The following is a 17,895-nucleotide window of genomic DNA, read 5'->3' on the forward strand; positions in this document are numbered from 1 at the left end:
AAGAAATTCAAAAAATCGCTCTGACTTTATTCATAGAGATAGAGAAATGATTTATGCCTCAAATTATAGACTAAAATCTCTGCATAAAATGATATATACAGATCGATATGTTGATTATGAAAAATTATCTGAAACGGCCCAAAATCAAATGATCTAAAATTGGGGTCGAATCGAGAATTATAAAAAAATGAGGAAATTCAAAAAATCGCTCTGACTTTATTCCCGGAGATGGAAAAATGATTTATGGCTCAAATTATAGATTGAAATATCTGCTTTAAAATGATATATAAAGATCGATATGTTGATTATGAGAAATTATCTGAAACGGCCCAAAATCAAAAAGTCTGAAATTGGAGTTGAATCGAGAATTATAAAAAAATGAAGAAATTCAAAAAATCGCTCTGACTTTATTGATAGAGATAGAGAAATGATTTATGGCTCAAATTATAGATTGAAATCTCTGCTTTAAAATGATGTATAAAGATCGATATGTTGATTATGAGAAATTATCAGAAACGGCCCAAAATCAAATGATCTAAAATTGGAGTTGAATCGAGAATTATTAAAAAATGATGAAAAAAAATGAAGAAATTCAAAAAATCACTCCGACTTTATTCCTGGAGATGGAGAAATGATTTATGGCTCAAATTATAGATTGAAATATCTGCTCTAAAAGGGTATATAAAGATCGATATGTTGATTATGAAAAATTATCTGAAACAGTTCAAAATCAAATGATCTAAAATTGGGGTTGAATCGAGAATTATAAAAAAACGAAGAAATTCAAAAAATTCTCTGACTTTATTCATAGAGATAGAGAAGTGATTTATATCTCAAATTAATGACTGAAATCTACTTTTTTTCTATCTCTTATAGCTTCCGAGTTAACCTATTCGAACATCGAATTTGAACCACCCTGTATATATAGAAAACTAGCAGCTTCAAATATGGAAGTATGGATCATGACATGTAAGCTACTTTGTAATGTCGAGAATACGTTATCTAACTTTTCTTTAGTTAATGCGTCATTCATATTTTTTGGCGATTTTGATATTTTGAGAATTTCTGACTTGAACCTAAGAAACGGTGATATCCATGATAGCATTGGTTATGAATTATGTTATCTTGATTCATCATCATTGATTTTTATGGGAAACGTTTTTCTCTGTCACCCTAAAATTGATTTTTTTAGTCATAACAGAATTTTATGTACCTAGATGATTGTCAATTTTGATATTGTGGGATTTTCTGGCTTGTGCATAAGAAGTTGAGATAACTATGGTGCTATTGCTTATGAATTATGTTATCTTAATCCATTATCATCAATTTGGAACCAATCAACTTGGATCTAATGGCTGGTACAAGGTTATCGATAATCATCTTTTTGCATTCTGCTGCGTTAATAGACTCGATGTTTTTGGTCAACATTGTTCCTCTTACCCAGCAGGCCAGAGTGCTATTTTGCCGCTGAAATACTGTTTTTTAGCACTGTCATAGCGTGGTCTGGCCACTGCAGCCATAAACATAACTTTACTTATGAACCATTTGCTTTCACAGCACCTTTCTGGTTCTGCTTCGTCCAGCGTTATGTAGTAAAAGCTAGTTGGTGCAATAAAAAAGTAACTTTTCCACCCCAGATTTAGGTTGGCACCTCTCCCTATACTTATAACATTGCAGCGTGACGTCACAGGGCTTCCGTTTGAGAACTTTTCCAATACCAACCTAAATCTAGTACTCTTTTCATCCCCAGATTTAGGTTGGCACCCCTCCCTATACTTATAACATTGCAGCCGTGACGTCAAAAGGGGAGTATGAGGAGCAACTTCCGGTCCAGAACTCTCATTTCTATACTACTGATAACTAAATAAGGCCCTTTCGGCAGTTTTCACCCGTTCCATGTTGTTCCAACGAGCCGTATTATGGATTCCATCTGAAGTTCCAGCACCCCGTAATAACGTAGCCAAAATTAACTGAAAGTTTGTTTAAAAACAGACGAATTTCGTGTTTTTGGGCTAGTTTTTCGTAACGATCGAGATAAAGCTGTTGAATTTACGACCACAGTTCTAAACAAAGCTGAATTAAAATTTTCTAGGATAACGAAAGATCTATTTAATACTTATATTTATTTATGCATACAATTAAAACGATATGACACATTACATTAAAATCAAAAATTCTAATTTAATACATTACAAAATTAGTAAATTAATAAATTATAAACATCGTGGTTTCAATCCAATCCACATCCCATTTTCTGCAATCATATTAAATGATTTTTTGCTTAATTTCAACGGAATTTGAGTTTTTTCAGTTACAACTAAATCGAAATTTCTTAGAAGGTGGAAAAATATTGTTTTTAATTCCAACAAAGCGAATCTTGATCCAATGCAGTTTCTTGGTCCAAGTCCAAAAGGTAAATAAGTGTAAGGTTTAATATTGTGTTTATTTTCATCGCTGAATCGTTCCGGATCGAATTTATCAGGATTTGGATAATATTTAGGATCTCTTTGAATAGCATTTGTTGGAAACCAAATTATATCACCTTTTTGTAAAGTAATCGCTTTTTCTCCTGGATTTTTTGGCTCAATCGTGAAAGTTTCGTTGCAAACTCGATCAGATCCAACAGCCGGCGGCCACTTCCTTAAAGTTTCAGATACGACCATATCCATGTATTTCATTTTCATTAATGCTTCGTAAGTTAAAGTTCCTTCGCATGATTCTATGGTTTCGTCAATTTCTTTTTGAAGTCTTTCTTGAATATCGGGATTAACAGTAAGTTCGTATCCCATAAAACACATTGCTATTGAAACGGTTTCAAAACCAGCGAAGAAGAAAATTAAAGCTTGTGCTGCTATGTCTGTATCGGTGATTTGGTATGTTTGTTGAACTGGTTTTATGGTTTCCTCAACAGTTGAAAATCCAGTGTCTAAAACTGGGGGATCCTCAAATTTCTTTTTGCCTTTTCGCGCTTCTAGGAGAAGATGTATCATGTCTGGACGAACGATTCCTTGTTCCTCTCTGGCTTTAATTGTAGACATTATGATATTTTTGAAGAAATTAGTGAGGTGATCAGGGAATAATTTTATTTTCAACGCGGCGGATAATCTTGGTGTTAAAGTGTAAAGAAAAAATCTCATATTCTTCCAAAACGTGAACGTTGTAATTTCTTTTCCATTTAAATAAAATTCGTTGTCTTTTTCGTTAATTGAATCACTCTTTAATCCAAAAGCTGTTGAGGCGATTACGTCGTTTGTGTACCTCGTAAAAGTGTCTTTCAATTCGACCGTTTGAGTCCCTTGGGTTTTTGTAAAATAGTCCATGTATTCATGAGCACAAATCGAAATCAAATTAAAAATGGCTCTCATTTTACTCGAGGTAAAACTTGGGCTTAAAGTAGCTCGCATATTTCTCCATTCATTTCCTTTTAACGCAAACAAGTTTTTGCTCCAAATTGGATCCACACCATCAGGAATGAAAGGTCTGTGATCGACGAAATGGTCAAATTCTTTTACGGTGATTTGTTTTATTAAATCAGGATCTCGGATAACCAAAGTGGGAAGAGTCATTTGATACATCCCCATATATCTGTAAAATGTAGTTAGGTTTAGTAAATTCAAAATGATTTATTGGTCAAATTAAAGCATGAAATCTCTATGGGGGTTGATTCAAAAATTTGTAAAAATTGAGGAAATTTAAAAAATCGCTCTAATTTTATTCATGGAGATAGAGAAATGATTTGTTTGTTAAATTAAAGCCTGAAATCTCTACTTTAATATGATGTATAAAGATTGATATGTTGATTATGAAAAATTATCTGAAACGGCGCAAAATGAAAAGGTCTTAAATTGAGGTTGATTCAAAAATTTTTAAAAATTGGGGAAATTCAAAAAATCGCTCCAACTTTATTTATGGAGATAGAGAAATGATTTGTATGTTAAATTAAAGCCTGAAATCTCTACTTTAATATGATGTATAAAGATTGATATGTTGATTATGAAAAATTATCTGAAACGGCGCAAAATGAAAAAGTCTTAAATTGAGGTTGATTCAAAAAATTTTAAAAATTGGGGAAATTTAAAAAATCGTTTTAGCTTTATTCATGGAGATAGAGAAATGATTTGTTTGTTAAATTAAAGCCTGAAATCTCTACTTTAATATGATGTATAAAGATTGATATGTTGATTATGAAAAATTATCTGAAACGGGGCAAAATGAAAAGGTCTTAAATTGGGATTGATTCAAAAATTTTTAAAAATTGGGGAAATTCAAAAAATCGCTCTAACTTTATTCATGGAGATAGAGAAATGATTTGTTTGTTAAATTAAAGCCTGAAATCTCTACTTTAATATGATGTATAAAGATTGATATGTTGATTATGAAAAATTATCTGAAACGGGGCAAAATGAAAAGGTCTTAAATTGAAGTTGATTCAAAAATTTTTAAAAATTGGGGAAATTCAAAAAATCGCTCTAACTTTATTCATGGAGATAGAGAAATGATTTGTGGGTTAAATTAAAGCCTGAAATCTCTACTTTAATATGATGTATAAATATTGATATGTTGATTATGAAAAATTGTCTGAAACGGCGCAAAATGAAAAGGTCTTAAATTGATGTTGATTCAAAAATTTTTAAAAATTGGGGAAATTCAAAAAATCGCTCTAACTTTATTCATGGAGATAGAGAAATGATTTGTGGGTTAAATTAAAACCTGAAATCTCTACTTTAATATGATGTATAAATATTGATATGTTGATTATGAAAAATTGTCTGAAACGGCGCAAAATGAAAAGGTCTTAAATTGATGTTGATTCAAAAATTTTTAAAAATTGCAGAAATTCAAAAAATCGCTTTAACTTTATTCATGGAGATAGAGAAATGATTTATGGGTTGATTTAAAGCCTGAAATCTCTACTTTAATATGATGTATAAATATTGATATGTTGATTATAAAAAATTATCTGAAACGGCGCACAATGAAAAGTTCTTAAATTAAGGTTGATTCAAAAATTTTTAAAAATTGGGGAAATTTAAAAAATCGCTCTAACTTTATTCATGGAGATAGAGAAATGATTTGTTTATTAAATTAAAGCCTGAAATCTCTACTTTAATATGATGTATAAAGATTGATATGTTAACTATGAAAAATTATCTGAAACGGCGTAAAATGAAAAGGACTTAAATTGTGATTGATTCAAAAAATTTTTAAAATTGAGGAAATTCAAAAAATCGTTGTAACTTTATTTATAGAGATAGAGAAATGATTTGTGGGTTGATTTAAAGCCTGAAATCTCTACTTTAATATGATGTATAAATATTGATATGTTGATTATGAAAAATTATCTGAAACGGCGCAAAATGAAAAGGTGTTGAATTAAGGTTGATTCAAAAATTTTTAAAAATTGGGGAAATTCAAAAAATCGCTCTAACTTTATTCATGGAGATAGAGAAATGACTTGTTTGTTAAATTAAAGCCTGAAATCTCTTCTTTAATATGATGTATAAATATTGATATGTTGATTATGAAAAATTATCTGAAACGGCGCAAAATGAAAAGGTCTTAAATTGGGATTGATTAAAAAATTTTTAAAAATTGGGGAAATTCAAAAAATCGCTCTAATTTTATTCATTGAGATAGAGAAATGATTTGTTTGTTAAATTAAAGCCTGAAATCTCTACTTTAATATAATGTATAAATATTGATATGTTGATTATGAAAAATTAGCTGAAACGGCGCAAAATGAAAAGGTTTTAAATTGGGATTGATTCAAAAAATTTTTAAAATTGGGGAAATTCAAAAAATCGCTCTAATTTTATTCATAGAGATAGAGAAATGATTTGTAGATTAAATTAAAGCCTGAAATCTCTACTTTAATATGATGTATAAATATTGATATGTTGATTATGAAAAATTATCTGAAACGGCGCAAAATGAAAAGGTCTTAAATTGAGGTTGATTCAAAAATTTTTAAAAATTGGGGAAATTTAAAAAATCGCTGTGACTTTATTCATGGAGATAGAGAAATGATTTATGACTCAAATTAAAGATTGAAATCTCTATTTTAATATGGCACATAAATATATATATGTTGATTATGAAGAAATATCTAAAATGTTACAAAATCAAATGGTCTAAAATTGGACTTGATTTCAAGATTATTAAAAATTAATAAAATTCAAAAATCACTCTGACTTTGTTCGTGGAGATAAAGATATGGTTCATGGCTGAAATTGAAGATTAAAATCTCTACTTTAAAATGATGTAACAAGATTGATATGTTGATTATGAAAAATTATCTAAAACGGTATAAATTCAAATGGTCTAAAATTGGGGTTGATTCAAAAATTTTTTAAAATTGAGGTAATTCAAAAAATCGCTCTGACTTTATTCATGGACATAGAGAAATGATTTATGGCTCAAATTAAAGCCTGAAATCTCTACTTTAAAGTAATGTAACAAATAAATATATAAATAAATATTATTAAATTATTTATTAAAAAATATATTGTATATTACCTTTCTTCGGGGTAAGTATTATATAGATTTTGCATCATATCAAAAAACGTTTCCCTTTGCAAAAAGACTCCGGCATTGTCTCCTAAAAGATAAATTTGTTTCCTTTGTTTAACACCTCGCTCAATCCAAAAATTGTAGGTTTTCCTTAATTTGATATAAACCAGTAGGAGTAAGGCAATTCCAAAAATTATAAGCATCATTTTTAAATCTGCAATTAAACGTTTAATAGTTATTTTTTAACCTTGAAAAACGTACTGCGCGTGAGGAATTAAATTTTTATTCCAAACACGCGATATTGTTTACTTCTCAATTTAACAGATCTTTAATCTCTTCCCTTTACAGATAAAAATAAAACGTAAATAAATAAACAAGAACATAATTTTGTTATTGTGTTCAATTTGTGATAATAACATCTAAGTGAATTTTAAATTGGAAGATTAGGAATAAGTTTGATTTTATTTGAGTTCGTTTAATTATATTTTATGTGGGTCATTGAAACAAACAAAGGTTGTTTTAAATATCATATTAAAATAGTAGGTTTATAAATATCATATTTTTGAACAACAAAGAAAAATTAAAGGATTTAATAATTATTATTTATTTATTTAAGGTTTAAAAAGTCTTTGAACTCACACCAGGTTTTGAGTGAAACCGGTAAATAAATATTGGTGCATTCTTGCACTTAAGTCAATGACCTAAACGAACAAAGATTATTCAAATTTGAAATAAAAATTTGTTAATAAAAAAAACTTACCTTAATGGGGTCATACACGATTTTTTTTTTATTATATTTTCTGAAAATTTATATAAAAATATAGTTACCGTTATTTTTTTTTTAATATTTTCGAACAAAGTCATTGTTAAAAAAATTATTGAAAATTTATATACCCATTTGCGCTTTTAAAATTCCCGCGTTGATGACGTACGATTCTCACTTTTGCGTCCCCTGCTCCCCGCTCAAATGCGAGGAAGAGATGAACGTCATTTAGGTTGTATTGAAAAGAGATAGAGTGTTTGTAGGTTATGTTTATTATGTTTTGTTTATGGATGTAATAGAGACACTGTATTACATCCATGGTTTTATTTTGACACTGTCACACCGCAAGCGCTATCTAACGGACAATTTAACTTGTTTTAGGCAGTGCTGTTCCTACGTCACAGAAAAGCCGCGAAATTATTTCGTTTGAATATTTGCTATTTTTCACTTCAAATTACGCAAAATATAAAATTGATCAAAATATTTCTTTTACTTTGTGTTCATGCATATACTTGCATATATCGTTTGACATAAAAATTTTCTCTAAATTTAATAAGTGTGTATGACCCCATTGTAATTAAATTGATTAAATTGTTCACTTTGTTTATAGATTTCTCTTGATCTTGTATGATACAACCTGCTGCGTAAAATACATCTGAAAACTGACTCAAAGACGAACGCTCATCAGGTATTTAACCAACCAAACCGCAGCATGATATTGCGCAAATTTATTGTGAAATTACAAAAACAACTATACATATGTTATTCCCCATCTTGACTTAATAAAATATTTAATCATGTTTTGTCATACGATTTAAACTCGATCAGTTAACGCTTTTATTATTAACCCTATATTATTACTCATTTATATCGAATCTATTTTTAAATAGCTTATTTTGTTGTATTAATAAGATTGTGTTATTCAAATGGAATAGGAATAAAATAATAAATCGATCACTTTCACTTTATGCACATATTCATTTCCGAATATTAAATAACTTAATTACGTTTTAATTATTTTCCTAAAAAATAATAGAATAATTTAATTAAATTAAAAATATGTTTAATACAAAATCATGTTGGACTAATATAAAATTAAATTCGATTTAATTTGGTGCGAAAGAATGAAAGTATAAGTTCATAATCCCAGAAGCAACAGGGTCAATGCCGACGATAGAATGGAGATAGGTGAAAGTTCTTAAATATAAAAGGCTCCACCTTTCTCGAAAACGGCATCAGTTCACCACAACACATCGAAGAAACATCACCATGAATCCAATCGTAAGTTTAACGATTAAAAAGAAAATTTGCAAAAATTTCTATGTTAATATAATCCCTTTTAGGTTTGCGTAGTTTTCTGTGTCTTTGCTGCTGTAAATGCTGGTTACGCCGGCAGTTATGGCGAAGAAGATCATGGGGGTCATGAAACCATCGTTGTACAAAAGCCGATTCATATCCCAGTACCTAAACATGTCCCAGTTGAAATCCCACACAAAGTACCCATTCCAGTACCAAAACCAGTTGCTGTTCCAGTTCCACAACCTTATCCAATTCAAGTTCATGTCCCACAACCGGTTGCTGTACCAATTATTAAAACCATCACCATCCCCGTTGAAAAGCCGGTACCATACAAAGTCGAAAAGGAAGTTGCTGTTCCAATTGAAAAATACATCCCGGTTACTGTTGAGAAGCACGTAAAGATTCCGATACCAAAACCAGTACCAGTTCATGTACCAGTTTACAAAATTGTTTACCATGGACACGGAGGAAAACATTAAGTAAATTGATGTTTTTAGGCTGTTATTGTTAAAAAATTTTTGGTATTTATGTGATTTTGTTGTTATTGTTGTTATTTTGTTGAATCTTTTTTAATTTCTTGTAATAAAAATTTTTTTAAATATATTTTCGTCTTTTAATATGATAAATTTCAACACTTTATTATTACAATTTGAAGATTTATTAAAAATTGATGAAATTCAAAAAATCGCTCCTACTTTATTTATAAAGATAAAGAAATGATTCATGGATGAAATTAAAGATTAAAATCTCTATTTTAATATGGTGTATAAAGATATATATGTTGATTGTGAAGAAATATCTGAAATGTTACAAAATCAAATGATCTAAAATTGGACTTGATTTCAAGATTATTAAAAATTGATAAAATTCAAAAATCACTCTGACTTTGTTCATGGAGATAAAGATATGGCTCATGGCTGAAATTGAAGATTAAAATCTCTACTTTAAAATGATGTAACAAGATTGATATGTTGATTATGAAAAATTATCTAAAACGGTATAAAATCAAATGATCTAAAATTGGGGTTGATTCAAAAATTTTTTAAAATTGAGGTAATTCAAAAAATCGCTCTGACTTTATTTATGGAGATAAAGAAATTATTTATGGCTCAAATTAAAGATTAAAATCTCTATTTTAATATGGTGTATAAAGATGTATATGCTGATTGTGAAGAAATATCTGAAATGTTACAAAATCAAATGATCTAAATTTGGAGTTGATTTTTACAAATTGATGAAATTCAAAAAGTCGCTCTGATTATATTTATAGAGATAAAGAGATGATTTATGGCTCAAATTAAGGATTGAAATGTCTACTTTGAAATGATGTATACAGATGAATATGTTAATTATGAAGAAATATCTGAAATGTTACAAAATCAAATGATCTAAAATTGGAGTTGATTTTTACAAATTGATGAAATTCAATAAGTCGTTCTGACTTTATTTATGGAGCTAAAGAGTTGATTTATGGCTCAAATTAAAGATGGAAATGTCTACTTTGAAATGATGTATACAGATGTATATGTTAATTATGAAGAAATATCTGAAATGTTACAAAATCAAATGGTCTAAAATTGGAGTTGAGTTCAAGATTATTAAAAGTTGATGAAATTCCAAAAATTGCTCTGACTTTATTCATGGAGGTAAAGAAATGATTTATGGCTCAAATTAAAGACTGAAATCTCTATTTTAATATGATGTATAAAGATATATATGTTGATTATGAAGAAATATCTGAAACGTTACAAAATCAAATGGTCTAAATTGAAATTGATTTCAGGTGTATTAAAAATCGATGAAATTCAAAAAATCGCTCTGACTTTATTAATGGAGATAAAGAAATAATTTATGGCTCAAATTAAAGACTGAAATCTCTATTTTAATATCATGTATAAATATGTATATGTTAATTATGAAGAAATATCTGAAATGTTACAAAATCAAATGGTCTAAAATTGAAGTTGATTTCAGGATTATTAAAGATTGATGAAATTTAAAGAATCGCTCTTCCTTTATTAATGGAGATAAAGAAATGATTTATGGCTCAAATTAAAGCTTGAAATTTCTACTTTAAAATTATGTATAAATATGTGTATGTTAATTATGAAGAAATATCTGAAATGTTACAGAATGAAATGGTCTAAAATTGGAGTTGAGTTCAGGATTATTAAAAATTGATGAAATTCCAAAAATTGCTCTGACTTTATTCATGGAGATAAAGAAATGATTTATGGCTCAAATTAAAGATTAAAATCTCTATTTTAATATGATGTATAAAGATATGTATGTTGATTATGAAGAAATACCTGAAATTTTACAAAATCAAATGGGCTAAAATTGAAGTTGATTTCACTATTATTAAAGATTGATGAAATTCAAAGAATCGTTCTTCCTTTATTAATGGAGATAAAGAAATGATTTATGGCTCAAATTAAAGCTTGAAATCTCTATTTTAATATGATATATAAAGATGTATATGTTGATTATGAAGAAATATCTGAAATGTTACAAAATCAAATGGTCTAAAATTGAAGTTAATTTTAGGATTATTTAAAATTGATGAAATTCAAAAAATTGGTCTGACTTTATTCATGGAGTTAGAAAAATGATTTATGAGTCAAATTAAAGACTGAAATCTCTGCTTTAAAATGATATATCAAGATCGATATGTTATCTGAAACGGCCCAAAATCAAATGATCTAAAATTGATTTCAGGATTATTAAAAGTTGATGAAATTCAAAAAATCGCTCTTCCTTTATTAATGGAGAAAAAGAAATGATTTATGGCTGAATTTGAAGATTGAAACCTGTACTTTAACATGATGTTTAAAGATGTATATGTTGATTATGAAAAAATGTCTGCAACGTACCAAAATGAAAAGGTCTACATTTGGAGTTGTAATGTATTAAAAAAATTAAAAAATTCAAAAAATCGGCCTGACTTTATTCATGGAGCTAGAGAAATGATTTATGGCTCATCTTAAAGCCGCAAATCTCTATTTTAATATAGTGTATAAAGATATATATGTTGATTATGAAGAAATTCCTGAAATGTTACAAAATCAAATGGTCTAAAATTGGAGTTGATTTCAGTATTATCAAAAATTGATGATTTTCAAAAAATCACTCAGACTTTATTCATGAAAATAAAGAAATGATTTATGGCTCAAATTAAAGATTGAAATCTCTATTTTAATGTGGTGTATAAAGATATATATGTTGATTATGAAGAAAAATATGAAATGTTACAAAATCAAATGGTCTAAAATTGAAGTTAATTTTAGGATTATCAAAAATTGATGAATTTCAAAAAATCGCTCTGACTTTATTCATGAAGTTAGATAAATGATTTATGGTTCAAATTAAAGACTGAAATCTCTATTTTAAAATGGTGTATACAGATATATATGTTGATTATGAAAAATTATCTGAAACGGCGCAAAATGAAAAGATCTTAAATTGAGGTTGATTAAAAAATGTTTAAAAATTGGGGAAATTCAAAAAATCGCTCTAACTTTATTCATGGTGATAGAGAATTGATTTGTGAGTTAAATTAAAGCCTGAAATCTCTACTTTAATATGATGTATAAAGATTGATATGTTGATTATGAAAAATTATCTGAAACGGCGCAAAATGAAAAGGTCTTAAATTGAGGTTGATTCAAAAATTTTTAAAATTTGGGGAATTCAAAAAATCGCTCCAACTTTATTCATGGAGATAGAGAAATGATTTGTGGATTAAATTAAAGCCTGAAATCTCTACTTTAATATGATGTATAAAGATTGATATGTTGATTATGAAGAATTATCTGAAACGGCGCAAAATGAAAAGATCTTAAATTGAGGTTGATTCAAAAATTTTTAAAAATTGAGGAAATTCAAAAAATCTCTTGAACTTTATTCATGGAGATAAAGAAATGATTTATGGCTCAAATTAAAGATTGAATTCTCTATTTTAATGTGGTGTATAAAGATATATATGTTGATAATGAAGAAATATCTGAAATGTTACAAAATCAAATGGTCTAAAATTGAAGTTGATTTCAGGATTATTAAAAATTGATGAATTTCAAAAAATCACTCACACTTTATTCATGAAAATAGAGAAATGATTTATGGCTCAAATTAAAGATTGAAATCTCTATTTTAATGTGGTATATAAAGATATATATGTTGATTATGAAGAAATACATAAAATGTTACAAAATCAAATGGTCTAAAATTGAAGTTGATTTCAGGATTATTAAAAATTGATGAATTTAAAAAAATCGCTCTGACTTTATTCATGAAGATAGAGAAATGATTTATGGTTCAAATTAAAGATTGAAATCTCTATTTTAATATCGTGTATAAAGATATATATATTGATTATGAAGAAATATTTGAAATGTTGCAAAATCAAATGGTCTAAAATTGGAGTTGATTTCAGGATTATTAAAAATTGATGAATTTCAAAAAATCGCTCTGACTTTATTCATGAAGATAGAGAAATGATTTATGGCTCAAATTAAAGCGTGAAATTTCTGCTTTAAAATGATTGATATGTTAATTATGAAAAATTAAACTAATTAAGCTAAAACATTAGCTAATCTAGCAAACAGACAATAAGGCTCGATCAAGCTTCATTTACAATTGTAGACCTTTATTTCCATATTTTGTAAAGATCAGGTCGTTATTTTATTTGATTATTATTTGACTCATAATATTACTTTGTAACTTATAGAATGTTCCATGATTATATTAAAATATAATTAAATTTGTATTTTAATTTGATTGCGTTTTTATACGATGCATAACAATTTAATTGCTAAAGATGGTCAATAACCACAATCTCCTAAGCTTAACACTTTTAAACGAAGCATTATCTTGATAACGAAGCATAGCATTTTAATTTTGCAGTAATTAAATAAACTTACTTTCAAATTTTTTTTATACTTATAGAAACGATTAAATTTTATAATTGAATGATAATGAATTAACTAAAATAAAAAATCGATTATTAAACTTTTTCTTTGATGTTAACATTGTAATTTAATTTTTAATTTTAGGTCTTCGATTTCGTTCTCGGCATACCACAAACTAATAAAGAGAATGTACGGAGACAATAAAAAAAGTACCGGAAGAAAATGAAACAAATACGTCGTTACACTTATTTCCCAACTAATCTTTTGGTCCACTCCTAGAAAGTAAAATGAGCCAGGTCGTTGACTTACCATGAACTTGCACGGTTTGATAGATTCGCAGAAATTATCAATGATGACGTCACGAACTAATCATTTTGTGTTTGTAGAAATTATAAATGATTAACATAAGAAATCTGTCTTTGATTTGATTGAGGTTTTTTTTAAGAAAAAGTAATGACTCGTTTAAATAGATAAAAAAAAAGTAATAATAAAAGTTGAATTTGAAGCTTTCATTTTAAATTTCTTTTTTGCTAATTATTTTTTTTATTCGTGTCAAACTGTTCGATGGCTATTTCGTTGATTGGTCCATGCTGGATCAAAAATGGGAGCACCAGAGAATGTTTGATAGTCCCCGTCACGCTTTGGGAGCAGTGAAAGCATTTCACACTCCGGCTTGGTATAAAAGGCTTCTCCCGGACTTCGCAAACCATCAGTTTCTTCTCATCCACAAAAATAACCTAAACATAGTAAAGATGAATACCTACGTAAGTCCTAAATTAAAATAGTTTTTTTAATTAAAAATTATTTGTTTTTTTTTCTTTTTGTAGGTTTGTATTGTTTTGGTAGCAGCTTTTGCCACTGTAAATGCTGGACATATCGGTAGTTACGGTGGAGATCACGGAGGTCATCACGTACAAGAAACGGTCGAAGTAGAAAAACCGGTACCAATTCCAATTTATAAACACGTTCAAGTACCAATTCCACACGCATTACCAATTCCACAACCTAAACCGGTTGCAATTCCTGTTCCACAACCTTACGCAGTGCAAATTAAAGTACCACAACCGGTTGCTGTACCAGTTATTAAGACCATCACCGTACCAATTGAAAAACCAGTACTTTTCCCGGTTATTAAGAGTGTTCCATACCCAGTAGAAAAACCAGTGCCAATCAAAGTGGAAAAACATGTACCAATTCCAGTACCTAAACCAGTACCCGTTAAAGTACCAGTTTATAAGACCGTTTATCATCATAGCAAACATTAGTTTGGTTTTTCTGTGCGACCAAAAAAAAAGGAAAATGTTAAAGACTGCTGATTGTTGGTTGTTTTGTTGTGTGCTTCTTTGTTGATGATCTGTTGTTGACTATTTTTATTGTTTTTTTGTTAATAAATCTTTTGAAAATTAAAAAATTAAGTTTTAATTACATTTTTTATTGGAAATTCTTACAAGTAACTTAATAACGTAGTTAAGTTAGTACATTAATAGAAATTGAAAACTTTTTCCTATAAATTTCCAGTGAAAGTACTTACAAGTTTCTCTATTAAAATTATTTCGCGGTTTCTAAACTCAGATACAAAGATTATGGATAATTTTTATCAAGTTATTTGTTATTGTCGAGTTGTTTTTATCTGTGGTCTTTTTATCAAATATAAATAATAAAATACTCTGATAAATTTGATGACTAATAATAAATATATTAAAATTTTGCTATAATTGATGAAATTATGATTGGATATTGTGGTTACATATTGTGATGGAGGATAAAAATACTACTCATTAATAGCTAGTTCTCTTTAATAGCAACATCTACTCATGGCGACTTTACATGTTATTTAAACGTTGCCATTGCTTCTTAATACTTTTAGTTGTTGAATACCAGTCCTTCTCAGTATACTTGAAAAAGGCAGACAACCAGTTCAACTTAGGTTGAATCACAAACTTTAGCCCACGTCGCAATCTAAGCGGCAATATGATGTGCAAGAAACAGTGAAAACAACTTTGCTGGACAATATTTACAAACAGAGTATAACCGAAGCTGCTAAGTCCGTTACAAGTGAATAGTTGCTCCGTAGGTCAAGCCCATTATTCTACGGAGTGCGCTTACGGTTTTCTGCGCCTTGTTATAGACGTATTCTACGTAATTGTTCCATCGGAGATATCTTTCCATCATTATTCCCAAATATTTCAAGGACGCCTCAGTTTCAATCGTATCCATCGACCTTTATTTTAACTCTCTTACCACATTTTCTACTTTTCATCATAATAGCCTCAGTCTCCTCTGTCGCTACCTCGAGTCCCATCTCCTCCATCTTCTGTATTACTTTCCCTAGTATAGTTTGTGCTGTTTTCTCAATCTCCAAGATTTCCCATGCATTAACCACTACAGCCAGGTCGTCCGCGTATGCTATCATCTTGAGTATAATAAGAATCTTGAGTTTAATAACAAACAACATGTCATACCGTACCTGGTTAGGGGGGCTTATTTCGAAAAGCCCCGCCTATTTTTCTTCTTCTTCTTCCGTTCCATCACCATACCCTCGATATACTCTCCATCGCTCTCTCCTCTGCCTCCTTCGTGCTGACGACCTCCCTCACAAAGTCTTCCACCACCTTCCATCTTTCCTCGCTTTTCAGTATGGTGCTAATGCAATTTTCTGGGGTTAGTGTTGTTCCTAATTTCTCCCATGTTTCTTATCTTTTGTCTTTCCATCTTGCACAGTTAAAGAACATATGCTCCACGTCATCTATTTTGTCTGTGTAGTAGACACACATTTCGTCATTACTTCTCTTATGCTTAAAAAGGTAGGCTCTGAAACATCCATGTCCCCTCAGCAACTGACTGGTGAAATAGTTTGCTTCCCCCCATCGACGAGCTATCCATGTTTTAATCTCTGGGATTATTCTTTTGGTCCATCGAGCCTTGCCCGTGTCTTTTCTCCATCTGCTGTTCTATTCTTGGACTATATCTTCGTGTAGGGAGGTTCGGTCCTCTTTTGATGCTCCCGCAGACATCCTTACTCTCGCCATTAAATCAATTGGGAGTATGTTCGCCATCACCAGTAGAGCCTCTGAAGAGACAGCACCTGTCTCTGTATTCTTGTGAGTTTCTGTTCGTGTTTTTTAATTTCGAACCCCTCTCCCTACGCTTTGCATGCATACAACATCTGTGAGAAGACAACCGAGCCAATTATCTTTCTCTTCTCCATGCTTGGTCCGTAGGCCGACCCCATTATTCTACGTGTTTATTCCAGCGGAGATCCCTTTCCATCATTATTCCCAAGTATTTCAGAAACAACTCTGTTTCAATCGTATGTCCCTCGACCTTTATTTTAGCTCTCCCACCACATTTTCTAGTTTTCATCATAATAGCCTCAGTCTTCTCTGGCGCTATCTCGAGTCCTATCCATTAACCACCACCACCAGATCGTCCGCGCATGCGTATCATCTTGACTCTCTCATTTCTTCTCTGTATCTCAAAAATTTGGTCAAAGAAAACATTCCACAAGAGCGGGCCCAAGATTGAGCCCTGTGGGACCCCCCTACTTAATTCGTATATGTCTCCGTTATATTCTATGGTTCTTTCGCTCAGATAGTCTTTAATGATGTTTACCAAATATGTGGAGATTCCTTTCTTTTTTAGTTCCGCAACTATTTTCTCCCATGGTACTGAGCCGAACGCATTTTTTGACATCTATGGTTATTAACATACTGTTCCTTTTTTTCCCCTGTCTAAATCTCTCTAGCTTATTTGCCTTCGCCTTTACTTTTTCTATTGCGTCAACTGTGGATCTCCCCCTTGTAAAGCCGTACTGATCTTCTGACAGCCTACCTCTCTCTTCCAGTTCTTCCTCCAGCCTGTTTTTAATGATCCCTTCATACAATTTCCCATAACTGTTTAGTAGACATAGGGGTCTATATTTGTTTGCACTAGAGATGTGTAACACTGCGCTGCGCGGCGCAATTGAGTTAACTCAGTACAGTGTGTTACGTGCGCTGATACCCAACTTTAAAATGAGTCTCAACTCAATTGCGCCACCTTTGGCGTAGTAGCGTACGCTGGTGTGGCTTACTAGATAGGTGCAACACACTGGTAGACCTAAAGTTTAACGCACAACCGCTATGGCGCAGGCAGCATAAGACTTAGGGCTGGTATTTTCAACTATCTATAAAGTCCTCAATAGGTATACAACAGATCTGTCAGATTTATCACCCTATTATAGCCCTTCAAATGAGCAAATATAATGGCGACATTGTACAAAACGCGCCATGTACTCTTTATATTCACGTTCTGTACACCGCCACCGTAACATATTCCCATTTTGAGGAGTTTAACAGGGCTAAAAATCTTGCAGATCTCTCAAATAGCTATTAAAAAATTACAGATATGTAGGTGAAAATTCTAGCCCTTAGTCAC

General features: G+C 30.2%; 3 protein-coding genes across 3 annotated transcripts; 2 read left to right on the plus strand and 1 right to left on the minus strand.

Annotated features, from left to right (window-relative positions):
- Window positions 1-2,104: 2,104 nt before the first annotated feature.
- On the minus strand, window positions 2,105-6,749 carry LOC111419821 (cytochrome P450 9e2-like). The gene is made up of 2 exons (XM_071199899.1): window positions 6,517-6,749; window positions 2,105-3,585 (listed from the first exon to the last, which is right to left on the minus strand). Exons 1-2 carry the CDS (start codon window positions 6,714-6,716, stop codon window positions 2,214-2,216), a joined length of 1,572 nt encoding a protein of 523 aa, XP_071056000.1. The 5' UTR covers window positions 6,717-6,749; the 3' UTR covers window positions 2,105-2,213.
- A 1,714-nt stretch (window positions 6,750-8,463) lies between these two features.
- On the plus strand, window positions 8,464-9,175 carry LOC111423121 (zinc finger protein 512B-like). Its single transcript, XM_023056365.2, has 2 exons — window positions 8,464-8,554; window positions 8,617-9,175. The coding sequence occupies exons 1-2, from the start codon at window positions 8,543-8,545 to the stop codon at window positions 9,049-9,051; spliced, it is 447 nt and encodes a 148-aa protein (XP_022912133.1). The 5' UTR covers window positions 8,464-8,542; the 3' UTR covers window positions 9,052-9,175.
- Window positions 9,176-14,158: 4,983 nt separating this feature from the next.
- Window positions 14,159-14,894, plus strand: LOC111419827 (MAGE-like protein 2). The gene is made up of 2 exons (XM_023052697.2): window positions 14,159-14,243; window positions 14,307-14,894. Exons 1-2 carry the CDS (start codon window positions 14,232-14,234, stop codon window positions 14,742-14,744), a joined length of 450 nt encoding a protein of 149 aa, XP_022908465.1. The 5' UTR covers window positions 14,159-14,231; the 3' UTR covers window positions 14,745-14,894.
- Window positions 14,895-17,895: the final 3,001 nt, after the last annotated feature.

This window comes from Onthophagus taurus, chromosome 11, assembly GCF_036711975.1.
Source record: "Onthophagus taurus isolate NC chromosome 11, IU_Otau_3.0, whole genome shotgun sequence".
Taxonomy (NCBI): Eukaryota; Metazoa; Arthropoda; class Insecta; order Coleoptera; family Scarabaeidae; genus Onthophagus; species Onthophagus taurus.

Coding starts and splice junctions, on each gene's coding strand:
- LOC111419821 (XM_071199899.1), bottom strand. CDS start 6,716: ATGATGCTTATAATTTTTGGAATTGCCTTACTCCTACTGGTTTATATC. Junction 3,586..6,516: donor AATACTTACCCCGAAGAAAG/GTAATATACAAT, acceptor TACATTTTACAG/ATATATGGGGATGTATCAAA.